The sequence below is a fragment of the Colius striatus genome, chromosome 1 (assembly GCF_028858725.1).
Source record: "Colius striatus isolate bColStr4 chromosome 1, bColStr4.1.hap1, whole genome shotgun sequence".
Classification (NCBI taxonomy): Eukaryota; Metazoa; Chordata; class Aves; order Coliiformes; family Coliidae; genus Colius; species Colius striatus.
This window is the reverse complement of record NC_084759.1, coordinates 7,608,946-7,634,678: the sequence shown is the minus strand read 5'-3', so window position 1 is coordinate 7,634,678 and position 25,733 is coordinate 7,608,946. Positions and strand designations below refer to the sequence as shown.

Below are 25,733 nucleotides of genomic sequence, written 5' to 3'. Positions count from 1 at the left end.
ACAATGTCCATATTCAAGTTCAGTGTCTCCATTTCAACACAAAATGTTTGATACGGTATGCCAGGGTCATGGCTCAGAACTCAAGGGGCCAGTTTTCACAGCTTAGCACATATAGGAACCTGGTTCAGTTCCCTGCAGTCTTATTTAGGCCAAGAATAAGAGCCATCGTGAACATCAAGGTTTAAATGTGAAGCAAAGTGGTTATTCAAGAAGGAAGTTCTTGGATAGCATGTCTATTGCCACCAAAGACAACTGCATACTTTTACATGTAAAAATTACCATAACTTGTAAAGCTCCTGATGGTTAATAAAAGACAGAAGGAGACATAAATGGGATGAAGGTGTAACACAAAGTTCCATTTAAATATAAGAAAAAACTATTTCATTGTTGAGGTGAGGGAGCCCTGGCACAGGCTGCCCAGAGGGGTTGTGGAGTCTCCTTCCTTGGAGGTCTTCAAGACCCGCCTGGACATGTTCCTATGCGACCTGATCTAGGTGAACCTGCCTCTGCAGGGGGGTTGGACTACATGAACTCTAGAGGTCCCTCCCAACCCCTACCATTCTATGATTCTATGATAAAAATAGAGACAAAAACAGTATGTTCATGTCTATGTCGTGTGTGTCTGCCAGGAAGCAGGGAAGGGTTTTTATTAAAAAAAAATAACAGAAACTTCCTATATAAACATCTAAAATATTTAAAATTTTCAGGTACTCAAAGCAAATACAATTGTTTATAAAGTATTCACACAGATTCACAGAATGGCAGCAGCTGGAAGAGACCTGCACGACATGTGTGACATGACCTAGGTGAACCTGCTTTGCCAGGGGGTTGGACTAGATGATCTCTAAAGGTCCCTTCTAATCCCTACTATTCTATGATTCTATGACTGAAGTAACTTTCTTATGAGAAAAGGCTGCAGGACTTGGGACTGTTCAGCCTGGAAGAGAATGAAGAAGACCTCATTAATACTTAAAAGTATTTGAAAGGTATGTGTCAAGAGGATAGGGTAATACTTTTTTTTTAGTGTCCAGTGATATGCGTCATGGTTTAGTGAGGAGCTGCTTTTGCTTGGTAACGGGGGAGTGTGTTGCAGTAAAGACTCAGTAAAGAATTCTCAGACTTTCCCTCGGTTCTTGGGTTCAGATCCACCTCTGGGCCAGCTGACCAATCTGGCGCCTCTGCCGTCACTATTCAAGGAAGGGAATTTGAAGTGCTTAAAAGGAGGTGGAGGAGTGGCAAAAGATGGAGATGATCATGTGGACCCCACAGTCAAGAGAAGGAGGAAGGAAGGAGAAGTGCCAGACCAGAGACCCCTCTGCAGCACGTGGTGAGAACACAGGCAACCCTGCAACCCATGGAGGGCAATGGCAGGACTGAGAGCCACCAGCAGTTCCATGTGAGTGCACCCAGACAGGCAGAGACTGTCTGAGGAGTAGGCCATGGCTCAGGCCGTGCTGGAGAGCCTGTGGGCCACAGAGCGCACACACACAGGAGGTGGAGAGGAGCTGCAGCCTTGTCAGAGCAGGCTGTGCAGGGCTCTTGTTTGAAAGACCCTGTGTTGGAGAAGGAAGGACCAGCAAGAAGTCCACCTGCTCTGAGGACAGACAAACAGCACAAGCCATTGAGAAAAGACTTATTCCCTGTCCCCCTGAGTCATTCATGGGGGAGAAGAGATAAAGACACCAAGATCAGGGCTCCGAGCCTGGGAAGAGTGGGGGGGGTGGGGAGAAAGTAGTCTTAAAGGGCTGGTTGTGCTCTTCATCATTGTAGCACTCTGTGTTGTTTTCTGTTTGTTATGTTTTGGAGTTTTATGTTTGTGTTTTTGTTGGTGGTAGATTAAATTACTTTGCTTTCTTCCACAACCTGAGTAGTCTGGTCTCTTTTGTCCAGGACCATAACTGGCAAGCAAGCTCTCCCTGCCTTTTGGCAATTCTCAAGTCTGTGGTACTTGAGTCTAACTGTGGAACACAAAAAGTTTCACTTAAGATAAGACTTCTTTTCTGTAAGGGTGAGGGAGCCCTGACACAACCTGCCCTATTAGCAAGCAGAGCAAGCAGCTAGTTGGCATGAGCTCACAAATACATATAGTGTATTTCCAATCCAACTGTACAAGCATTCTTCTAAAATTTCTGCAACATGGATGATACTTAAAGATCTTTTTATTAACATAATGACCTGCAAAACAACACAGAAAATTCTGTAAATGAAATACTGTAAACAGAATTTTGCCTCAGGAATCATACCAGTAAACTGAAGGAGACTGAAGTCATGAGTTACTTTACCCAAGCCTAATGACACAAATTATTTAACATAAATGAAAGCACAACTTTTCAAGACTAAGACATTTGCAACTGAAAGAGTACAATCACTAATATTTGAAAGTTTTCAAAGGTGACAATTTATTAACTTCATTTTTGGAGGAAGGCTAAAAAAATTGAGGACATTTTTGATTCAGTTATTTAAAATTCATGGATAGCCAGTCTAACATATAACTGAAACCAATGCTCATGTTTTTGTAACCCAGACTATGGTGGACAGGTAACATTTCTGAATTTTATTAAGGCTACATGTCCATCCATTGACAAAACATGTTCTATCAACATAAAACAGGTATTAAAGTCAAGAAATGCATGTGTTTTCAATAGATTCCCACTTCAGATCATTGTCTATAGCAATATTAAATGTGGAATTTCTATTTCCACATTTATTTTAATAAAATCTGCAAAAATACTCTGCAGTCCTCAAGAGTTGAGAAGAGCAGGAGCTATTGAAGCACTCCATTGCTTCTGAGCAGACAAAGATTACTGAACCATAAAGAAACTCCTCAAAGAATTACACAACTCACAACACAAACGCATTAGTGATCCGCATGGAAGCGACTATTACGAGATCAACCTCAAATGGTGCAGGTTTCCCCTACCTAACGGCACATGGTGGTAACAACTGATGTGCTATCGAAATTTCCATAGTGACTAATGCTCTGACTTGCTGATCATTGCTCTATTGTGTGGAAAGAGTAGAAAAGATAGAAAAGCGGATTCAGAAAAGATCCTACTGTCAGTCATCCCTGGATTTTCCTCTACAAATACTATTAAAGCCAGGTTGTTGTCTACAGACAGGAAACTAATTGGAAAGTTTCACATGTGAACAGGGCTCAAACAAACATAAAAAACCATCTTGAGGAAACCAGTGAGCTTTAGACATAGCTAAAATAAATATTACTCTATCTTCAACTTTCCCCACATTTAATAGATGTTGTTTGATACTTCAGAATTGTTTCCTTCTGCTTTACGAAAAATAATCATAATTCTACACATTTCCTTTTTAGAGCTCGGCTTCAAGACAGGATTTTTTTCCTTTCACTTTTCCAGCACCAATATTGTTTTCAAGCTGACCTGTCTTCCATCTACACTGACATTTACAAGCTGTGCTAGAAGTTGTCCTCCTCCACTTTTCTAACCTTATTAGAGGCATAAGGAGCATATCACAGAGACAAGATTTCAAATGAATCACCTCCCCCTGAATGCCAAACCAGTGACTGTTTACACAATTAAAAAACTTTAGCCTCAGCACTGTTTAAAAATCTGCGTATCCTGTAACAGCATCATGTAATGAACTTCAACAGCCCACTTTAACATTTACCAGTCTACACAAGGTTATAGATACAACCCAGCACATCCATTATATCTGATTATAAACCTCAAATACTTACTTACAACAAGACTTTTGAGATCAGTTTTATACACAGACATGAGACACGCTTTCTAATACAGGAAACACTTCAAAACATAGAAGAGTAAATGTAAAACCAATCACTATTTCAGACTGTATATGCAAAGGTATTACTTTTGTTTTACATCACAGAAACTGTGAAAAAGGAGAAGCTAACTGTAATATTTTCTAAAACAATTCACTTTTGTATAGAAAAAAAAGCTGCTTCTAGTTCTTAGACCAAACTACTTTTTTGTTCCACAACTTTTGTGGAACTATTATTTAAGCATTGCAAAGATACAACTGACTTTTATTTTGACAGCTTAAGAGTTTTAAAAGGAGTAAAATGACTTCTGGGCTGAAACTGCTGCTCTTAATTATCATTATCCTATAAACGATGTCAGGAACAATATCGGACAAAAACTGGCAGTAATATACTACGAATGGATATAGGTAATTAAAAGCATGAAGGATGTAATTTCAACTGAAACATTTGGAGCACAGAATGAAATAGTTAAATGTAATATATAATTAATCAGAAACAATGCCTGCTCATTCCACTATCAAGTTCTATGGTAAGAACAACATTGTGCAAAAAATTGAAAAACAATTTTTTTAAAAAATCAAATCACAAACCACCAGAATGAAAGTACACTATGCAAACTGTATTATTCTTTAAAAATGCCTTCATTCTGCATATTTGAACACAGAATTGAATTGAAGACACAAATGGCAAGTATTGCTGGAAATGGCAAAAAATCCCTGTCTTCCAAAGAAGTTTCCATTTCTACACCCATATTATCACATACAGAAAGAGAAAGTATTTTGATTAAGGTCCACCTCATCTCAGCCCTCTGGCTGTATTTTTCCTTCACTTCATCCAGAGCTGAGCTGTTTCTCCATCTTCCTAAACACCACAAATTCGTAAGTGGGACAGGGCAGTAGGAACTGCCAGGTAAGAGGGACTGCTCCTGACACAAGAGGATACTACTTACATTTCTTGAAGGCTTAAGGAGGAATATATGACTGCCTGACAATTTAAAGATCTGAGAGAATAGAAGACGACTGCAAAGATTCTTCCGAAACAAGATGAGCAGGAGATGCTTGCTCTCATCAGCTTTCCTTAGAAGAACTCTTAAAGTCTTTCCTTCCACAAGAAAAAGTCTCAACTTTCTTGAAACGTTACTGGGATATCACCTGATGCGAAGCCTTGAATTCTCTCAACTCATATTTTTGTTCTATCAAATCACTGCCCTCAGCAACTCTCATAATCAGCAGTGATAGCTGCACTTTGGTGTCTGATGGGTGCCTGAAAGCTCTTCAGAACCTGAAGTTGTGCATTACTTTCATCTCAATTACTAACTAGCAAAGAGTTAACTGTAAAAGTTAACTAGTTTTCTTTAGCATTTAGAATATTACCAATATGAGATTCTGCATAAGCTAGAAGCTTTAACTGAGAGGCAAGTATCAAAATTGATTTGCAATATTAACACTTTTGCTAATTCCAGAAAGTCACGTAAGTAGTTATTCCATATAAAAGCTCATGTTAAAGGAGCATAACGGTATTATATTGAGCTTCTAATGAGATACATTGCAAAGTTTAAAAATGTAAAGTAGTTTTGCACAGAAAGCAAGAGACAAAGCATTAAATGTTTTCTCTGACTCTTGCCAAATGGCTGCTGAAGTGATTGATGAGGTTTCCCGAGGCTAAGATGCCAAAGCCAATTAGCCATGTCAATCCACAAGAACACCAGCTGCCAGGATCTAACTTGATTACTGTATTACTTAAAAGTGAAGACATCAGCAATGTTTAAGTTCACATGACTCCTAATTTTAAAACCTGCCTTTTAAAGATTTACAGTGGGGATAGTGACAACAACCTTAAGTTTCAACCTTCAAAAATCATCATAGAGTGCCATGAACTATTCGTAATTTGATTACATAAAGTATTCAGTTAATCAAATCAGTCCACATTATGCTCTATTCAAAAACAAGTAAGACTTCATCTTATTTCTCTCCTCATATGAGTTTTATGTAATGTTTATATTTTAAAGTAGCAATTTCTTTCAATATTGCCTGTTTCAGTTGCCAGACTGCCTATCCCACAGAATATGATATGTGTAAAGTATATAGTTCATCCATTTATGGCATCTAATTCTGAATTCCAACATAACATTTTTGGAAAGTATCTGAGTATTTGTCGACGTGAACATGTCCAAGCCTTTGATTATTTGAAAACATCTGCTTTTAATTTCTAAGCAAGGAGTCTGGAAACGTTGATCATACAATACACTCCTCTGCACAGTCACCTCAATAAACTCAGAGATTCTGTGAAACGGTGAAATTTTTCTTCTTTGGAATAAATCTGAACATTACTGTCAGGCATTAAAAAGCATTTCTTTCCATTTCTTTTCAATAACTTCCAGATTCCTCCAAGCTACTCAGAAAAATTTGTTCCTTTTCAAGTAGTCTATGTTAACTTTATTAACATCTTAATCAAAACCATTTTGGCTTTTTGCTGCTACTACATTTACATTTCCCTTACCACTCCAGTGTTCAACCAGCACACGTTATTAACAGCATCTCTGTCTGAACTGTTCTGTACCCTGGGGATGCTGAGAATATGTGACAAAAGCAGAAGTATGACAAGGTTAAGAATAGTTACAAGTCTTTTGAGAAGAGAAAATAAGCTTTCTTTTCCACATTCTTATTCAAAACTGGGTTTAGGTGATTTTAATTCAAAGCTCAATGGTTTTTAATTATTTCTGCAAACACATGCATAGACACAACAAGGTATTACAGAAAATAGGAGTATGACAGGAGCTTAAAATTACTAAAAGATAGTCCTCAATTATTGACTCTACCTTCAGAGTGCAAACCAAAGGAAAAAGAGGTCAGAATGAGGAACAAGTATATTTTAGTTATTCAGGTCTTTGAATCTCTAAGCTTTTTTTGTTTCATTATGACTTTTTCTTTCCTTTGAAATGTTTCTGAAACACAACTGCATATTTTGAGGCTTTATTTTAAAATATAAAAAAATCTAAGTGTCATTAGTGCCCAAGATGTTTTATTTCACTACCATTTAGAGTATTTAAGACTGATCACTGAAACTATATAAAAAATTAAAACCACATTTCTTCATCAAGCACACCATCCTCAAGTCTTGCTGTGTGATTAGCTTTCTCCTTTGAGATTTGCTCTTGAAAATCTAAAGGATAAAAATCCATTAGTCTTGCTTCTTTTGCTCAGTCTGGTAAATCAGATTACAGTCAAGTTCTCTGTCATTGTTGAAAAGTGCATTTGTTATACCCAACTATCCACACTGTGACAGAAGCCATACCTCAAGCATCATTCTGAGAACAAGGGACCCACTGAATCCTGAGACAAAGTAAATTATGTGAGGGCCATAGAACTAATGTCAGATGAGCTCCATCTCAGGATGCCTTCTGTGAAATAGAAGAGATGAGCTCTTTGTTTTCAATCTCATTTTTTCACTAATGTCCAGGCAGTAAAGTAGAAGCTACAGAAGAGGCTCTCCTCCTAAATCTAGATGAAGAAGTAGTAATGAAATACGATTCCTCACCAAAAGGCAGGATTTCTTGAGGAACACTGCATGACCTGATAGAAGAAAACAATTCTTCACAATCTCCCAGAGAGTCCTGAATACCCTCTCTCTGACTCTCTGAAGCTCAACTTCAAATTTGAGATGTGTTAAGGAAGTAGCACTGTAGCCTCAGGGAAAACACTAGTGAGATGATATCGATGTCTAAATTCATAACAGAGAAGACTTGTTTCTTCTTAGCACTAGAACTGAAGGTTTAAAACTTTAAAAGAAATTCAAAAATTATCAATTATAGTCACCAGCAAGTCATCACTTGAGGCAGCTGGTCCATGAGAAAGCAGCAATTTTGCCCTAAGTTACTCTGCCACAAGACACTTCTTTCTACACAGTACTAAATTCTGACCTCTTTGCTCCTTCCTTAACCTAAGTAGCAATAACAGTCCGTAGGGAGCATCATTTCACAAAACCATTCCAACACAGCGTTTTGTCGTCCATGAGGCAGGAACTACTTTATGATGCTAAGTTCCAGACCAGTGTGGCTTTCAGCAATGAAAACTCAAGAGCTTCCCTGTGAGCTTTTTCCCCTCTAATTTAAACAGGAGGTCAGAAGTAGAATGTCATAGAGTCATAGAATCATTTAGGTTGTAAAAGATCCTTAAGATCAAGTCCAAACATTAATCTAACACTGAACCATCTCCCCATGCACCACATCTATTGGCTTTTAAGCATCTCCAGGGATGGTGACTCAACCTGGGCAGCCTGTCCCAATGTTTGATAATCTTTTCGGGGATCAAACTTTTCCTAATATCCAGTCTAAACCAAGTATCTAAGTACTTGTGCTGTTCTAACAGTAACTTATAAAACCAAGGAAATAAGACAACTTGAATTACCAACAAAGCTAGCCTGGTACTTAAGTTTTTTTGACTGCAAGAAGGAACAAAGTAATGGTTTTACTTCAGTTGCCACACTATTTACTTCAGTTGTCACACCATTCACTTAAAAGATAATGCAAGGAACGAAAGGGAAATCTATTTTGGACACTATTACAGAATATATGGTACCTGCCGACTGCTATGGTAACCCATCACCCCAGAAGAGGGGCACAGATAACAGTGAGAAAGCATGGGGGAGACGGCAGCAGGAGGACAGATACCACTCTGGAACACAAGGGCCTCAAGTATTTACATGACTCATTTTCAGTTTTGGAGATTACTCATGAAATGTTAGAAAACTGAAGAAAATTCCAGATATTCCTATCTCAGATAACATGCTAAAAGAATACCTAAGCTAATTATCATTGAAGAAGTGACAATCATGAAGTCTGAATTGCTACACAATGTTTTACAGCATGTAACAGCACTAGGTGATAATTTCTCAGAGTTGCAAGTTATAAAATCATGATTGTCATTTGCATAATTAACTCAAAAGAAAACCAAACCCCTTCAACCTGCATTACTCATAGTATCTCCCTATATTTAATTTCAACTGGCATAAGGAACTTCTTGAAAAACCTGCAACAACTCAGATACGTTGGCAATTTTATACAGAAAGCATTTAAGATGGTGAGAAAAATCACTCATGAACGTTCAGAGTATGCAAAGATCTTCCTCTGCAATATCTGCTTTGCCTTTAGCAAAAACTTAAAGGACCAAAACCAGCACAGTTTAAATGTGGGTTTCTATTGTTGCTTTTTCTCTTGCCATAGCAAATCTCACTCTTCTTTCTTTTGCCCCTCCACAAATCACCCCCACAAAGCAGTAACAACAAACTTAGTGTAAATGGAAAGTGATATTGTAGGGCTCTTGGCCTCAAACATTTGAACTATGTTTTATATTGTGCCATATCTCTGTCAAGCTTGGTATTCCCTTTGCTGCCTGTGTGTGCCATAGATCTTAAATTAGGCTAATGGCTTTGTTTTTTAAAACTACTGCAAAGCATGAAGATTTAGTGATATTTTGAATCACTATAACTTCCATCCTGTAAAAAAAAAAAAAAAAAAAACACCATACAAATATCTGGAATCAGATCTCCATTAGATCCTGAGGGAATTCTTTTTAAGTCTGTGCTTCAGCATTTTTGCATGCCCCTAGACCAAATAACAGCACAACTTATACATGGCCTTCACATTGATTGGTTGGAATAAACAAAGGTATAGACAAAATGAACCCAGATTTAGTCTATTTAGGCAACTGAAAAGCAATTCAACTGTGAAACTGCTTGGACTACTTTAAAACTGCAGGAAACTGTGCTCAGCTGTATTACTTGTTCTCTATCACATATGGAAGCAAAGCATCAACCACTGGAATGCCTTTGATCAACTTGTTCACTTCAGTATTTAATGTGAACAGTATTTCTTAGTAGCTTTATCTCTTAATTGAACTTGAAATACAAACAAAAAAAGTATTTCTGAAATAGCAGACATAGGGAAGGAAGGAATTGGCATGTCTGAAAGGAAGAGCAATGAGGTAAGAAGGCTCTTGGCTTCATTAACAGGCTGAGTGAACACGGTCACGGCAGCTCCTAGAGGTTCCCCAAAAAACATCTGAAGTTTGTATGTACAAAATTCAGCACTTCTATTCATTATCAGTGGTCTTTAACATATTATCACCACTGCATCTGGTATCTGCATCACCACACTGCATCTGGGAAGATGTACTCTTCCTCCCATGCTTTGCTTTCCTATCACTGATGACAAGCATGACTGTATAAGTATATACATACACACACACTTTAAAATAGTATCTCTTCCTCGCTATATGAGTACAACACTTCATAAATGGCTGATGCATGGATCACCTAACATCAGCAAAGTAATGAATAAAACATGAGCTCTTCATATTTCTCTGTAAACTTTATCCAAAAGCAACTACTGACAACAATTTCTTCAACTCCCATATCCAGGACTTCATTAGTACCCTCTCTCTCTCTCTCTCTCTTTCCTTCTAAGTTCTTGCTAAATGAATTATTATTATTAACTGCAACAAAATTTACCCTTTCTTTTCCCCACAAACTTTTTTAAATCTGCTCACTTCTTTAGCTAGAATAGAGTCTGCATTTTCTCAGCTTTCTTCCAATTGTTAAACCTGTAACACTCCCACAAACCAATTCCCATTACATCAGCCCAGATCCAGCCCCTTCATGTCTCCTAGCACAGTAAAATGTCATTTTTCATCTTTAGATTGTACTTCTCTGCCTCCTCTTCTTCCTATCTTTCTTGTCTTCTTTTCAAATGTATACCTTTCACTCCCTAATACTCCCTCTATGGCTAGGCCAGACTCTTACACCTCCTCCTCCCATCACACTGGAAAAACCATTTTCAAGAGAAATCTATCAATATTAGTATTTCCAGTTTTATGAGCATACCACCATATATTAGAAGCCACAGTACAAGGTGAAGAAAGTCTTTCTTGGATATAGTGATGCACAGTTTGAATTTCAAACACCATGTAAAGAAACTACCATTTTTTTCTGATAAAGGAAAAAAACCCCACATTTTGTAGTTCAGCACATGGTATGATGACTGTCTCTTTTATAGCACTTCAATGGCAACATATCAAATTTGCTGAATTTTTGTTTCCCAGAAAGTTTACATCAAACTGGTCCTAGTCCAGATTAGTCTCCTCCTATCTTGCCTAATGAAGGCAGACTTGTTTTCTCTTCAACACAGAAAAAAACCCTTTAATCCAAAGACATGATTTCAACTTAAAAGCACCAATTAAACTGTTATGCTGTTCACAAAGTATGCCTTCACTATAGGTCTTGTTCATGGGCAGCCATTAATATAATCTATTTTTCCAGATAAAAATAACTGAAGAGATTACATTTCACTTTCCACATTTTGTTGGAACCTTGGAGTTCCTTTTGATCTCAAATTATCCACGAAGGATCATCTTATGTGTTCTCTACCAATGCATCTCTTACGATCCTAGAAATTTCTTGACTTTTAAACACGTGCAATCCAAAATAGAACTTGCTCTGTGCTTCTGTGTGGTCCAAAGGACTGACTACTGCTACTCTGCTCCGGGGTATAACAAAAATGTCAGGTCTCAGACTGTAACTAGTTAAAAATTTCCGAATCCACATGTTCAGCAATGTTAGGGCTCAGGCATATTAATTTACTTTTGACTTGTCTGACTTCCCATGAGAAGCTTAAAAGTTGAATTTAGACTCCTCACATCAAAAGTACAGAACTCTCATTTGACTTATTTCTAATTCTTGTCTTCAAAAAAAAAAGAAAATCCAAGCCCTGAATTGCATTGCTATATCAATTCATTTTAGCAGAAGCTATTTTTGTTCACTTTTTTCATACAGCACAGACAGCCTAAACAGGTTCTTTTTAATCTGTCACTTTATTGTGTAAGCAATAAGGAAATGTACCTAAGGAGTTCAGGTTCACATAAATATATAAGCTCTGACTTATTTCAAATCAGTTAGGACACTTATTCACATGTTTCTAGTGGCTCCAGATTTAAAAACAATAAAAATATCACCTTCTTAGACCCACTGCCTTTCATGTTGTACTGCATTTTACTCACAAAATTGAGAAACAGCAGCCATGCATAAAGACAAACACACCTTTCCCCTTTTCACTACCTAAATCCATCTCTGAGGACAAATTGTCATGTGCTGCCAACAGGACAACAGAAATTAAATTTTCCCATTTAAAAGCCCTAATATGGCTATAAAAAGCTCACTGCAGTGACATTCATAATAATTACTTACAATAACCAATAAACCTAATTACAATTACCTCCTGTCTGTCTAACTGAGCAAGGAGACACATGAGGAATCACACAAGAGGCCTGTTATTACTGTTCTGACTGCAAAAGATAGTTTAGCAAAACATGAACCAAAATAAAGGAATACTCATTTAGTTCAATGTCATAGGTCCTGACACGAGTTTTACTGTATGCAAGAAATGCAGTGTAATTTCACAATCACTAATGATTAAAATTTCCCAGCTTTCAGAATGGGCATGCTACAATCAAAAAAATGACAGAAATAAATGTTTCAAAGGCTTAGTAAATTTGCAGGTGAATCTTATCAAAGCATATAAAGTTCTAAACCAAAGACAAGCAAAACAAATAGGGAAACATTTACCGTGATTACACAGCTTGCTAACAAGGGTACGTCACTATTGAGTTGTGAAACAAACCCTGGTAGCCCTGGGTTAAAAGATTTGAGACTAAAATAAACCATTGTGTTGAAGAGAATATCCATGGAATCAAATGGCATCCATAAAGTGTATCTGTATGTGTTGGTTTTTCCATCATAACACTGTCCAACATCATGTGAACTATGTGGTATCGCAACTTAAGAGCCGTGAACGCAATGATAGCTTTCTCTGAACTGGGATACTCAGAGGTGCTGCTATTTAGGCACAACTATTTCACCCTTCTCTTGAAAAGTCCATTTCAAATGAAAAAATGGCATGGCCAACAAATTAGCACCATCCTCAAAATCTATTTCTCATGAATGAGGAGTTTCTATACAGTTGCTCTTCTGTAATTCAAGGAAAACTTCAAACTTTCCAAGGTTAAGATTTCCTTGCAGAAATCAAACCATCCCCATGCATTGCTGGGAGTCTGAACATCTAATTAATTACTTTTCAAGAACAGAATTTGTCAGATTTTCAAATTAGGTAAAAATACTTAACAAAAAAAAGGAATTATAAAGGATTGGTATAAGCCATTTGAATCAAGTAGCTCTAAAAGTTAAAATGGTCCCTAAAAATAATAAACTTAATGGCAAAACTTAGTTTTTTCACTTCTGAAGTCTGTAAACTCCACACATAAGTGAGCCTGTAATGACAAGCAGTCTACAAACACAGAATAAACTAAAAACCAATTCTTGCCTATAAAAAATTGCTAACACCAGAACTTCAGAGACAATTCAGTAACAGGTTTAGCAAATGCATGTAGGGAGTTTCTGTGATATTTGCCTGCTGGCAAACATATGGTACCTCCCCTCGTCTCCAAATCTTCAGAATTACAACAGTTATCAACAGTAACTTTACAAGTTTGAAATAGAAGGTATAAATTTTATCACCTCGATCTGTACTACAATATCTTCCCTTTGTCTCATGACTTTTAGTAATTACTCTTGCACAATTCTACTGAAGTCCCAGTAAATTGTCACAGTAGTCTGGAACACAACTCTTCAGTTGTTTCTTTTGTAGTTCGTGACTCTTCATGCAACTCAAACTATCAAAAAACTTTAGATAATTCTTTTGGCGTAACAAAATCATTCCTAAAGGAGTGTGATCAAAAAGTACTATGTATTTAGAAAAAGTTAATGAACAAAGCATTACTTAGATAAATTTACTACTGTTATTTGAATGGCATTTTAAGGGACAGACACAAAACCTGAAAGAACCACGTGGTAAAAATGTTTGTATGTACAACAGCTGCTATCACTCTGAAAAAGAATTAATTACAAAACTAGGGTCTATGTTGTAGGACTACTGGTCTGTAAAATAATGACAAAGTATCAGATACCATTCTACTACAGAGGAGACATATAGAATTACCTATCTTCTTGGGGCTATGACACAAGACATTTTGAGCATGTACAGTGAACCACATATCAGCCCCTGCTTTACAGCCACTTCTGAAAGACCTACAGTCATAATTTGATTTTAAGATAATTTTATTTATCTAATAACACATAATTCCTAAAGAAAAATCCTGGAACACTTAAAAAGAATGAATGTGTCTCAGCATCAAACAATTTTAATCAAGATACATTTCCAAGAGTTTTCATGTGTCCTTGAAATAAAGGATTACTTACTTGATTGGCCATGTAAATTGTGAGGAGACCTCTCCTATAAACAGAAATGACAAAATTGGTGAATGAATTAAACAATTTTGAACAGTGGAGAAGAACACTTTAAGCATTAATAATATTAAAAAACCAAAACTGACTATTGATGGAAGATAAATCATTACTACTCAACAGAGAAGTAAGTGTGAACTCAAAAATAGCAACTTGACAGCATGGTATCCAAAGCCGTGAGGAATTACATGAACCAAGTTATATATAGTAACTTGTTACTGCACATGAGCCCAGAAGCCACCATGAAGGGCCAAGGCACAGCAGTCATTACAAAATAAAAGCCTACACACAAACTGGACAGGTAAGTACACAAACCATGGCCAAAGTCTATGTTAAAATTCTGAATTTACAGAAAAATGCTTCCATGCAAGCTTCTGTTTAGAAATCAGTGCTACATAAACAGAAGGGCTAAGATGCCCTGCAGTTAAGTGTTTTCTACTCCTTCAAGCCAGTATGCCCTGTCTTTTCGAGTAGAGAGTCACAATGCCAACAGTGTCTTGACACAGCAACCACGCACGTTCTCTTTTACTTATTATTGTTTTGCAGATCTGTCCCCACATGTCAGCCCATAGCTCACACTGCTATTTAGACAGGATCTTTTAGCCTCTCACCATTTTTTTTTCTTCTAAGTACTAAAAACCTAAGAATTTTATCTAAGTAACTTTTAGCTTAAATTGTTGTCCCATTTGGCTGAGGCTAAATGCAACTCGTCAACCACACAGACAAAGAAAGGAAAAGGAGTTAGAATAGAGGAAGGAAAGAAATCGGAAGCTGCAGTGCAGCTGCAGCAAGACCAATGCAAGAAGCAGGGGTCAGTAGGAGGGAAAACGTGCAGACAACGAATTTGCACAAGGAAGGGACTTCCGGAGCTGAAAAATACAGAAAGTTGCTAGATGACATCATTTGAAAGGGCCTGCAGCAAGCCTGTCTCTATCTGCTGCTGTATGAGGCCTTGACTAACTCCAGCAAAGTTTTCTTCCAAATTAATTCTGTGACTGTTTTAAAAATAAATAGCCCCATGTTACTGCAAAAAATAAAAGACTCTTCCTGGCCCTGTGCAAATGAGATCCAGCAAGCCTAACCCAACCATGAACTTGACTGGTAGAAAGCAAGTGGAAGTTCAGAAAACGTTGCACTATTTTGTAGGAATGACAGCTGATGGAAAACAGGACAAGAAAGATGGAGGTAGGCCAAGCAAAAGGGTCACTGGTACAACTCATGGACTGTATTAAAACTGCAGCTGGTAAACAAGAGGAGAATATAATTGGGGAAATGGTATTAGAAGAGCAGGAAATAATTAAACAACAAAATAAGTAGTCAGCCATGTCTAACCACCTGCTTTGTGCAGGTTTAAAGATACTAATAAAGAGCTTACTTTCACCCACAACATCCATGAACTGGTGTTTAACATTTAATCTCAGAGGCACCAACACCAGCAGGTAGTCACAACAGTCCAGCAAGGTCACTATGGGAAAGCCCAATGAGAAGCACACAAGTTCTTTCTGTCCATCTTCCTCCTTCATCACTTCTGCCTCATGTCATTTTTTTCCAGAGGCCACTCTCATCAAGATCTTCATTTTGGCTCCCCACTGCCTCCCTCTCACTTCTTCAACTGAGAGTATCTCCAATACCTTGCTCTGTTTCTACTGACATACAAGATCTTTAATTCAGGAAAGAAAAACACAAGCTAAGGACAAAACTCACGAGGGGCAGATAAGGCTGAACTAGGATAAGGACAGGTGTCAGCATCTAAGAGAGTTGCATCTGTGAGACACGAGATGGGATGGCACATCCTGGTCCACCCTGCCAGTTTGTTATGTTAAAGAACTGAAGAAAAACTGTTCTGAAAAACTCTTATCAAGACTGGTATCTTTTACCTGAAAAGAAGGATTGCACAAAAGCATTCAAATCTTTCAATTATCTTTTAACTAAAGTATGAAAAAGCAGCAGTGTTTAGCATACTTTTCTTTTTGTTTCTCCCCCCACCACTCATTTCATACTTGCACATGATTTTTCTTGTATGCTTGTTAGAGAAACAAGCAGGCAATGTTTCAGTTTAGTTATTCAACACAGGTCACATCATCTGTGGCTGAACAATTTCCATCTTATGGGTTCCATTTTTAACGTTTAAATTACAACACACCACAGAAGGTAATTCCTTTATTCATTTACACCTTCAAAGAAAAGTTTCACTTGATAAAATCTGCTGTTCAGACAACCTGGTAATGTTCAGACCTAATTCTAAAAGCAATAGATCTTAAACTCTGGCCTATTAACCTCAACAGTGAGCCACATATTTTTGTGATTGCACTGCCCAGGGGAAAGAGTCTAAAATAACTGTTTAAAAAAATCCTAAAAGCTATAGATATAAATAGCAAGGAAGCTTAGCAGTGACCTAGGCTGTATTACCAGAAGTATAGGTAGCAGGTCAAGGGAAATTACTAATGCCTTCTACTTGGCACTCACACCACCACACTGAGCACTGTGCCTGGTTTTGGTCCTCAGTACAATACAGGCATTGGACCAACCAGCAGGGAGGACCACAAACACAACCAGGGAGATTGAAAAAGTGGAAAGCAACTCTGAAATATCATACAGAACTTTTTCCAAAGATTATAAAATCAAAAGATCACAGTGATGAAAAAACTGTCTTCCTAACTAATACAAAACACAAACTTTTCTTTAATGAATTAGCCAGTCTTTAAAAAGACAAGTTTGTCTTTAAGTATTTCCAGTGAGGTCACCACAACCACTGACTGATAAGTTACTCTTATGCTACTCACCTTTCCAATTTGCACCCTACTTTGGACAAGAATCTGTCTGGTCACTGAAGGAGATTACATCTTTCCCTCCACTGTAACACTACAGAGTCCATCATCCACATACCATTTCTTAAATAAAAATTAAGCTACTTCATTTTTTTTACAATATTCCCTAAGATTTTAATCATACTCATGACTCTTTACTGAAATTGGTCTGATTTTTCAGAACTCATCTTCAAGGACTGAAAATGAAAATACAGGAAATAAAAAGCAGATTAGACTTCCTATTCTTTGTTTAATCAATAGTATTTAAAAGCCAAAGAAAACACTAAGTGACACTCTCACACTTCAAACGTATCTGCCTGTGAGCAAGATACTTATATTTTCATTTATAGTGCTGTAAATTCTGGAAGACTTGGTTGAGACCAAAGTCCAATTCCCCTTACATGTGAGTTAAAAATCCTATTTATGTCAATAGAAGCAATGACAACTGCCCAAATCTGCACACCAACTGTGGAACAGTCTCCTAAAGAATGTTTTCCTGCTTAGCTTGATACATTACAAAATTCAAAGAATCATTTTACTTTCACAAGTAGCATGAGCTTTTGCTTCATATCATAGCAAATCATACAAAATAACAGTTTTTAAAACACAACCAAGAAGGTTTTTTCCTACAAAATTCACTGACAGTTTTCTCTCCTTAGTTTTTGGTTTGCCTCAATATATTTATAGTTTTCCTTAAATAAAGAGTTGTTGCTAGGCTAAAAAAATAAAAGGCAACAAAACAACAACAAACAGGCAAGAAAGAGAGGTATGTCCCTGTCATTTTTAAGCTATTTCTCTCCCTATAGTCATTCCCACTCTCGAATATGTATTTTTCTCATGGTTTGCCTTGCCCTAGCCATGTGATAGATCTAATACACAGTAGCCCAGTCTCTGTGGTTTTACTTATCAAGAATGTGTTTTGGAAAAACAAAGCATAAAGAATATCTTCTTGCCTTGTTTCACTTAACTCCAAACCTTTCTGAGCAGACATCCTGAAATCTAAACATCCACTGCAATTAATTAAACATATTTTAACTACTATAATTGCATTATTACCAGTCTTGTGTTTTTTATGATCACATGCTTTTTCTTGCCGAAAACTAAAGCGGAAATAAGCAACCAAGTCTGAAATAACAGGAAATAACTCCAGCACTAGGAATACCACTACATACAAAGTTCACATAAATTGACTAAACAGGCATCTCTTTCAGTGAGAATAGCTCTAGGTGGGAGCTATAACAGTGAGGCAGTAAATTCACACCACAGGGCAAGGTACACACTTTGGCAAGTACATAGAGGCCCCCATACCCTGCTACACCGCTTGTAACCCAGCATCCAGCAGAGGTTAGAAGAGCTGGTTGGAAGGAGCTTGGAAATGGAGAAAGCTGTATGTTAAAAATATGCGTGCAACTAAAAGAAGATGTTCTCTGATTAAACAGCCTCACTAATGGATCATGTTTCTCCACATATATAGTAAATTAAATAGGGGGCAAAAAACCCACAAAACCAAAATATCTAACTCGCTGCTAACACAAGAATAGTTTTAGCTTTGCTATGAAGCTTTCTAACTTCATCCTCAGTCCAAAATGCCAGGCTCCAACAATTTGCTTTTCCAAAAATTCTTAGTGTTGTCAAGTCGTCCAAACTGACCTGAGAACAAATAGGTACTGCAATGAAATAAGTCAAACTTACCTTTTCCCGACAACATCTGAACTATGCATGGCTTTAAATAGTGAATTTATGGGAAAAAAATACTTTTATGCTATCTAGAAATTCAGTTTGAATTTCATAAAAATAGTACTGTTCATGGAGTCTGCTTCATATTCTGATAGTTACCACCTTATTTTAATTGATAGTCATCTTCCTGGCTTCTCTACAAGTCTAAGAAAGAAAACCACTTTCAAAAGAATCAGTGGATTCAAAGGGGTACACAGTGTGGAATGTAAAAAAATAAAGAGTAACTTAGGTTGTACTGACTTGTTATAGTAAAAATTCTGAGTATGTCTTTTTTTCTAAAAAAAAAAAAAAAATAAGTTAACTCTGTCTTTACTTTCTGAACATAAACTAAGAAGCTAACATAATAGTTTGCAATGGCTCCCCAGACAGGATTTGTGGTCTGCAAAAACAGGAAGAATTCCTCCTCCCCTCAGCCTCCCTCCCCCACATACACTGTAAAACACACCACTTTATAACCTATAGAATTAAATAAAACACACAAATCACAGGTTTCCTCTGAAAAGAAAAAGGTTAAAATTAAGAGAGGGCTTTTTTTTCCCTGCTCTACAGCAGCTTGACACCACAAGCTAACCAACTGCAGATCTGGAGTTGTGACTGCATCCCTGCAATAAAACAACTACTACAGATTATGTTTAAGGTATCGTTAATCTCTCACACCCACCAACTTCCTACTGAGAGCTGGAGGTCAGCAGTGAAATCCTGGTGCAAAAGTTCACTTAAAATCAGCAGGAACAGATAAGCTTTCAAAATAATGCCAAAAATTACGAAAACCATCCTAAGCAATAAGTTCACAAAAAAAGAAAATTATTTCTTTTTAAGTTTAGTAAATACCAGTAGCAAGCCTTTCAACATGAAGATAATGTTCAGGCACATAACTTTGTATCAAAAAAATGCATAGGATCCTCAACTCACTGCTTTTTTAAAAATAATTTTCTATTTCAAAATTTTGCATTCCTAAAGTATGACCTGAAAACTATACAAGTTGGGGAAAATGAAGTCACTCATAACTGCAAATCAGTAATCAGAGATTCATTCAGGTTGGAAAAGACCTTGAAGATCATCAAGTCCGACTGTCTCCATGTTACTTGGAAGAAAAGACTGGCTCCCACCTCACTACAACCTCCTTTCAGAAAGTTGTAGAGAGTGACCATGTCTCTCCTCAGTCTCCTCTCCTCCAGAATTAACAACCCAATTTCCTCAGCCACTCCTCACTTGTGCTCCAGACCCTTCCCCAGCTCCATTGCCCATCTCTGGACATGCTCCAGCACCTCAATATCCCTCTTGGAGTGAGGACCCCAGAACTGTACACAGCACTCGAGGTGTGGCCTCACCAGCACACAGTACAGGAGGACAATCACTGCCCTGGTCCTGCTGGCCATGCTATTTCTGATACTGGCTATTTCTTGGCCACGTGGGCACACTGCTGGCTTCTGTTCAGACACTGCCGATCACTCCTCCCAGGCTCTTTCCCTCCAGGCAGCTTTCCCACCCCTCTGCACCCCAAGCCTGTATCATTATATGGGTTTTTTTGCAGCCCAAGGGCAGGACTCAGCACTTGGCCTTGTTCAGCCTCATACAATTGGCCTCAGCCCATTGTTCCAGCCTGTCCAGCTCTGAAGAGCCTTCCTGTCCTCAAGTAGATCACCATTCCCACCAAACTTGGTGTTACCTGCAAACTTACTGAAGGTGTACTCAATCCCTTCATCCAGGTCACTGATAAAGATGTTAAAACAGAACAGGCCCCAACACTGACCCCTGGGGAACACCACTGGTGACCAGTCAACAATTAGATTTAACTCCATTCCCACCACTCTCTGGCCCCAGCCATCCAGACTGTTTTTACCCAGCAAAGAATAGATCTGTCGAAGCCATGGGCAGCCAGTTTCTGCAGAAAAATGTTGCAGGAAATAATGTCAAAGGCCTTACTAAACTCCAGGTAGACCACATCCACAGCCTTTCCCTCATCTACGAGAGTCACTTTCTCATAGAAGGAAATCAGGTTAGTCAAGTAGGATCTCCCTTTCCTAAACCCACACTGACCTGGCCTGATCAACTAGTTGTCCTGTACTTGCTTCATGATGGCACTCAAGATCATCTCCCTTGAACACGCAGCATGTTAAATAGAACAATTTCTTGCAAATACTCAGTTTGTTATTCTTAAAAAGAAAGAAAATAGACTCAACACATTCTATGATCTGAACTCATGCCAAAGAAAGGGTATGAGAAAACTGGAAAGGGAGACAAGCCAAAAAGAAAATATATCTACAGTAATACATTCCAGTAAAATTAGTACCAATAATTCTTACAGAGTTTTCAGCTAGTGCAAAACAAGATAACATCTACAGTTCAATTTTTTAACTGTTTTGTACTTTATACAGACTTTTTTTTTCAACATTCCCTCCCTCTTCCTCCTCTCCCAGTTTCTACATGGTATACAGAGCCAGAGTCAAAACAAAGGCTGACCTACAGAGGAGGGGGAATAAAAAAAATAACCTCTTAATTAAAGTGTGATTTAACCTCACAAGATTCCCTGAAGAGATAAAAATCAGATTGCAAAAAGCTTATTATTAGTTTCATAAAAGCATTGACTAGTAGATAACAGAAGAATAACAAATTAATCAAATCTCAGGAAAAGAAATGAAGGCTTTCCAGTAATTTTTTAAATTATTAACATTCCTGGTATAGAAGGCCCCAAAACCCAATTTCTTTGGACTGTTGATAGCAACACAGAATTGTTTTTCACCACCTCAGTCAATCAAAAAGAAAACACTCGGTTCTTTTCAGTGCACCTTCTCAGTTGGGATACAGCATGTGCTGGTTGGCTGCTCTGTCTGAAAGGTAAGCATGAAGGCCACAAAAACAAATACTCTCTTTTAGAACAAAACTGCTTTGGTGATCCTTAGCAGTAGTGGGTCACTGCATCTACATATTTTTCTGGCCATCACTACTGCTTCACAGCAAAAAGAGGACATAACGGACAGTACTGTTAATATAAATCAGGAAGAAGAGCAAGACAGGGCACGGAAGTTTCAAAGTTGCAGAGATGTGCAATACTCACTGGCCTGGGACATAATGTTCAATATATTTTAGGAGCAAGAAGGAGGAGAAAAAAAATTCTCATATAAGGCTTCCCAACAGCAGTGGAATTCATCCAGTATTTAACCTGTTCTCTTCCACTTCTACCCTCCAACCCTTCCCAGGTTAAGACTCAATTCACTCGTACCCTAACTGCACATCCAAAACCCAGCCCACAGCAGCTCCAGAGGCTTCCCAAGAAGCCCTTAGAAGCAGCTGCCTTTCCCTCTCCAAGCCATATTCTGTGCCCAGTTTGAGACAGTCATTCCACAGGTTCTTTGAGAAGCTACTCAATCATCATTTTTTCACCTGTTTCAAAAGACTTAGGCAGACTAATGCTCTCTTTCTAGTCTCTTGAGCTAGTAGCTATTACCTTGTCTGCATATTTGGAGATAATTTTAGATTCACGTTTAATGATTACATTTGTGATCAGATTGCACTGTTTACAAAATACCTGAAGCAATATGCAAAATAAGCTAAGGTGACACATCATCCTAACTCAAAACAGAAGACTACTACAGCTTTCCATATGGTGCAACTAACTCCTAAACACCCTTCTATTCACGGACAGCAGATCAGCTATCTCAATAGAAGGTATGGAATTGGACTTGCCAACACAAAGTGCCATTTGCAATTTTTTTCCCCCTTTAGAACCACAATGACAGCATATTAAGTCATACTACAAACAGGCTTCAAATCCAGTTAGGAAGTATGAATTAGTCATGCAGAAAATAGATTAACACTGATACGAGTATGCCTACATTCATAAGGGCCCAGAACACAGTGTCCCAAGGAACAACAGTGTCAGAAGGCAATGTAAACCTTCTCTAGAAAGGTAGGCAACCCATACTAAAAGTCTGACTGGGTATCATTTCAACATTATCCTTATTGACTGAGAATTCTGCTTCTGGCAGGACATGATATGCAATGATGGACTGACTCAGATAATACAAACAGATGTAGATGTCACATTTCACCTACCAAAGACAAAAAATCTATTGCTGAGTTCAGTTTGAACCCGTTATTTTCTAACTTTTAGCTCAAAGATGCCAATGGTTCATATAGGAATATTTTTTTGCTAGTTCCTCAGTCCATTGCTCACAATGAATGAATAAGGGACACTGAAAAAGAGCTTAAAAAGTAAAAACCTATCATTGGTGAAGCAAGATACAGGACATCCAAATATTTTCAAGTAGACAAAACAACATTGTACTACCAGACAGTTCATATTCTTTCACTCTTCTCACTAAAGTTGGAGCAGTCCAGATTACAATGACAGTTTCTGTCACAAATTCATGAGACTTGTTCTATATTTGCCTTCAGTGCTGTAGACTCTTGTTCCTGCCTTTCAGATAGATCATCTTCAGCAGAATGTTTAAATAGCATATGCTTACTTTAATATCAAAAAAGTTTCAATCTGGAGGAGAGGTCATCTGATTACAAGAAACAGTATGCAACCCATAGGATTTATTAAAGAAAATAAAAACACGTCATTTTCTGTGGAGGGGAGAGGTCAAGAAGGGGAAGTAAGATGTTTAACCACAGTACACTGCTGTAATCTTCACCACAAAAAATCTTTGCATGGTTAAATATAGGAAATCATTACCATTCTAGGGTTGTACTTCCACACTTCTGCTGCAAGTGCCAACAACAAAGTGAATTCCTTGGAAGCAATGAGACTACAGGTGTCACTTCATTTAGAGATTGTTTAGAGGTGGGGCTCATACAGAAACAAAGATTTAAGGTCCTCTCATTAGTACTTTCTAAAAGCAATACCCTACAAGCAAATCTAAGGAACATACTACAGAAAAGTTTCCTCAAAGACTTTCAGTCATTGTACCAGAAGCAGGACAGGCATGGAATTTATCTCACCAGGTAAACATCAAGCCTTTCATTGCCACATCAGCCAGCACTACAGCCAGCTCACCTAGGCAGCATCTGAAGTTTATTCCATACTAGCAGAATGTTTATTATTCCACGTCTGGAAGCTGCATGTTACACACAAGCAATGAGACTCAGAAGATGTTTGCTTAAACCATAGAAGTCCAAACGGGTGTCTTCTGGATGCTAGTACTGAGCAGAGAGAACAGTGTGATTAATCCACAGTTTGTGCCACTTGAATCCAAGTCAGACTTGCAGAACAGTCCAATGTTCAGCAGCAGTTTGAATGTTAACATTTTATCCATAGGCATTTCAACAGGATTCAACAGTTTTCTAGGACTTTTTTGTGGAGTTTGGAGGGTTAATGATGAAAAACAGAATATAAACTTTTACCAATATTCAAGATGACAAACACTTTTACTCAGTTTTCAGCCCATCAAGTAAACATTTTATAACAGTGGTCCCCAGATTATTGTTTTTAAATTAAACTTTAACTATAGTCAAGTCTCAGTTACTCATGGGGCAGGGCAGGAAGAGCTATTACAGAGTCACCTGGGATCTATCAGAGCCTGTAGCTTGAACTCAGCACTGCCCTTTGTTCACCCAGACAGGCCCCATGTGAACTGTGAGCTTAATGGGTGCTCCCTGTGAAGTATTTACATTATTATGCATGAAGTAACCTCATGGCTGGAGCTGTGCCTAAGCTGGTAATTCCTCCTGAAACTCAGGGAACTGGAGATCATTGAGCAAATGCAACCAAATAGTCCTGCATGATACAGCTGAGCCCTGACTGTAACAATACTTACGGAAAATAAATCCAGTCTCTACAACACATTCTCGAGCATCTCCAGAATCAAAAGTATATTTTACATGGGACCTTCCAGCATTCTTACTCAGTCTACCAGTGTTATCCTAGAAAATGGATTGTCACCTATGAAGGTGTAGCTGCTCTCCTGTTCTTCCACCTTGTGCAAGACTTCAAGGACCACATAAGCAAGCAGGACCAAATTTTTCTAACACTGAAATGTGGATGAATGTTTCTGAAACTTGGTTGCTGAACACTTCTGCAGACGTGGTCAGTTTTGCACAAGGCTGATCAATTAATAACCTGGGTAGATTGACTATAAATACATGAGATTAGAATCACTGATCCTCAAGGATCCTCTTGCCCTTCTCACAATTATAGGATCCATTTTGCCAAACTTTTGCCATTTGAAGTGGATAAAATTTGGCTGAAGATAGTTATCTAGATTGTGTTTGTATCTGAGACATGTAGTGGTGATTTATTCAGTTGCCTAGGAAGAGATGACTGGTATGAAACAGAAACACATTTCTAAAAGTCAAAGTTTTGACTGTAATCATTTATTTTTAGAAGGCATGCATAAGTAGAAGAATTATACCTACACCTTACGCACATGTGATTGTAGGAATAATTAAGACCACCGTATGAAAGAGAGGATGTTTTTTGCATAAGGAACAAAATTATTTCCAGTTCATTTAAACAGTAAATTTCATTCTGCAGCTCAACTACTTCTAGTAACTGAGCACATATTTACATCTTGCTAGTAACATAATATCTTTTATGATCTACAGAGGACATCCTTCTCCTGGATATATGACTGCTTCACAATCCAGATACAACTTAAATGACAGCTTTCCCTTCACTCACTAGGCTAGTGACTTATCATAGGATATCAAATTAGTAAAACAGGACTTTCCCTTTACAAAACCATGTTGAACTAAGTTCTTCATCATGTTCAAGTGGACCTTCCTGGGTTCCAGCTTGTGATCATTATGCCTTGTCCTGTCACTGGACACTACAGAACGAAGACTGACCCCATGCTCTCAAACTGAGATTAGACTAGCAGGTCTGTAGTTTTTTGAGTCTTCCCTCACACGCTTCTTGTAAATTGGTGTAACACTAATTAGCTTCCAGTCAGCGGAGACCTCGCCAGACTCCCAAGACTTTTGGAAGATGATTAAGAGGGGTCCTGCCATAACATCCACTAGCCCCTTCAGAACTCTGGGGTAAATCCCATCAGGCCCCATGGACTTCTGAACATTCAGCCAGTACAGCTGGTCCCTTACAGTTTCAGTGTCAACAAACGGAAAGTCACAGTTCCCAC

At 38.0% G+C, this 25,733-nt stretch overlaps 1 protein-coding gene across 3 annotated transcripts in view; it reads right to left on the bottom strand.

Annotated features, from left to right (window-relative positions):
• The window catches only part of TMEM135 (transmembrane protein 135), a 168,306-nt gene that overhangs the window by 118,283 nt on the left and 24,290 nt on the right, over positions 1-25,733 (bottom strand). For 2 of the 3 annotated variants that reach the window (XM_062020360.1, XM_062020361.1), the window contains one exon: positions 14,063-14,096. The exons of the other annotated variant lie outside the window; for it this stretch is intronic. In XM_062020360.1, coding sequence (XP_061876344.1) covers positions 14,063-14,096 — 34 coding nt within the window. The remainder of the gene's footprint in view (positions 1-14,062; positions 14,097-25,733) is intronic. 3 annotated transcript variants of the gene reach the window in all.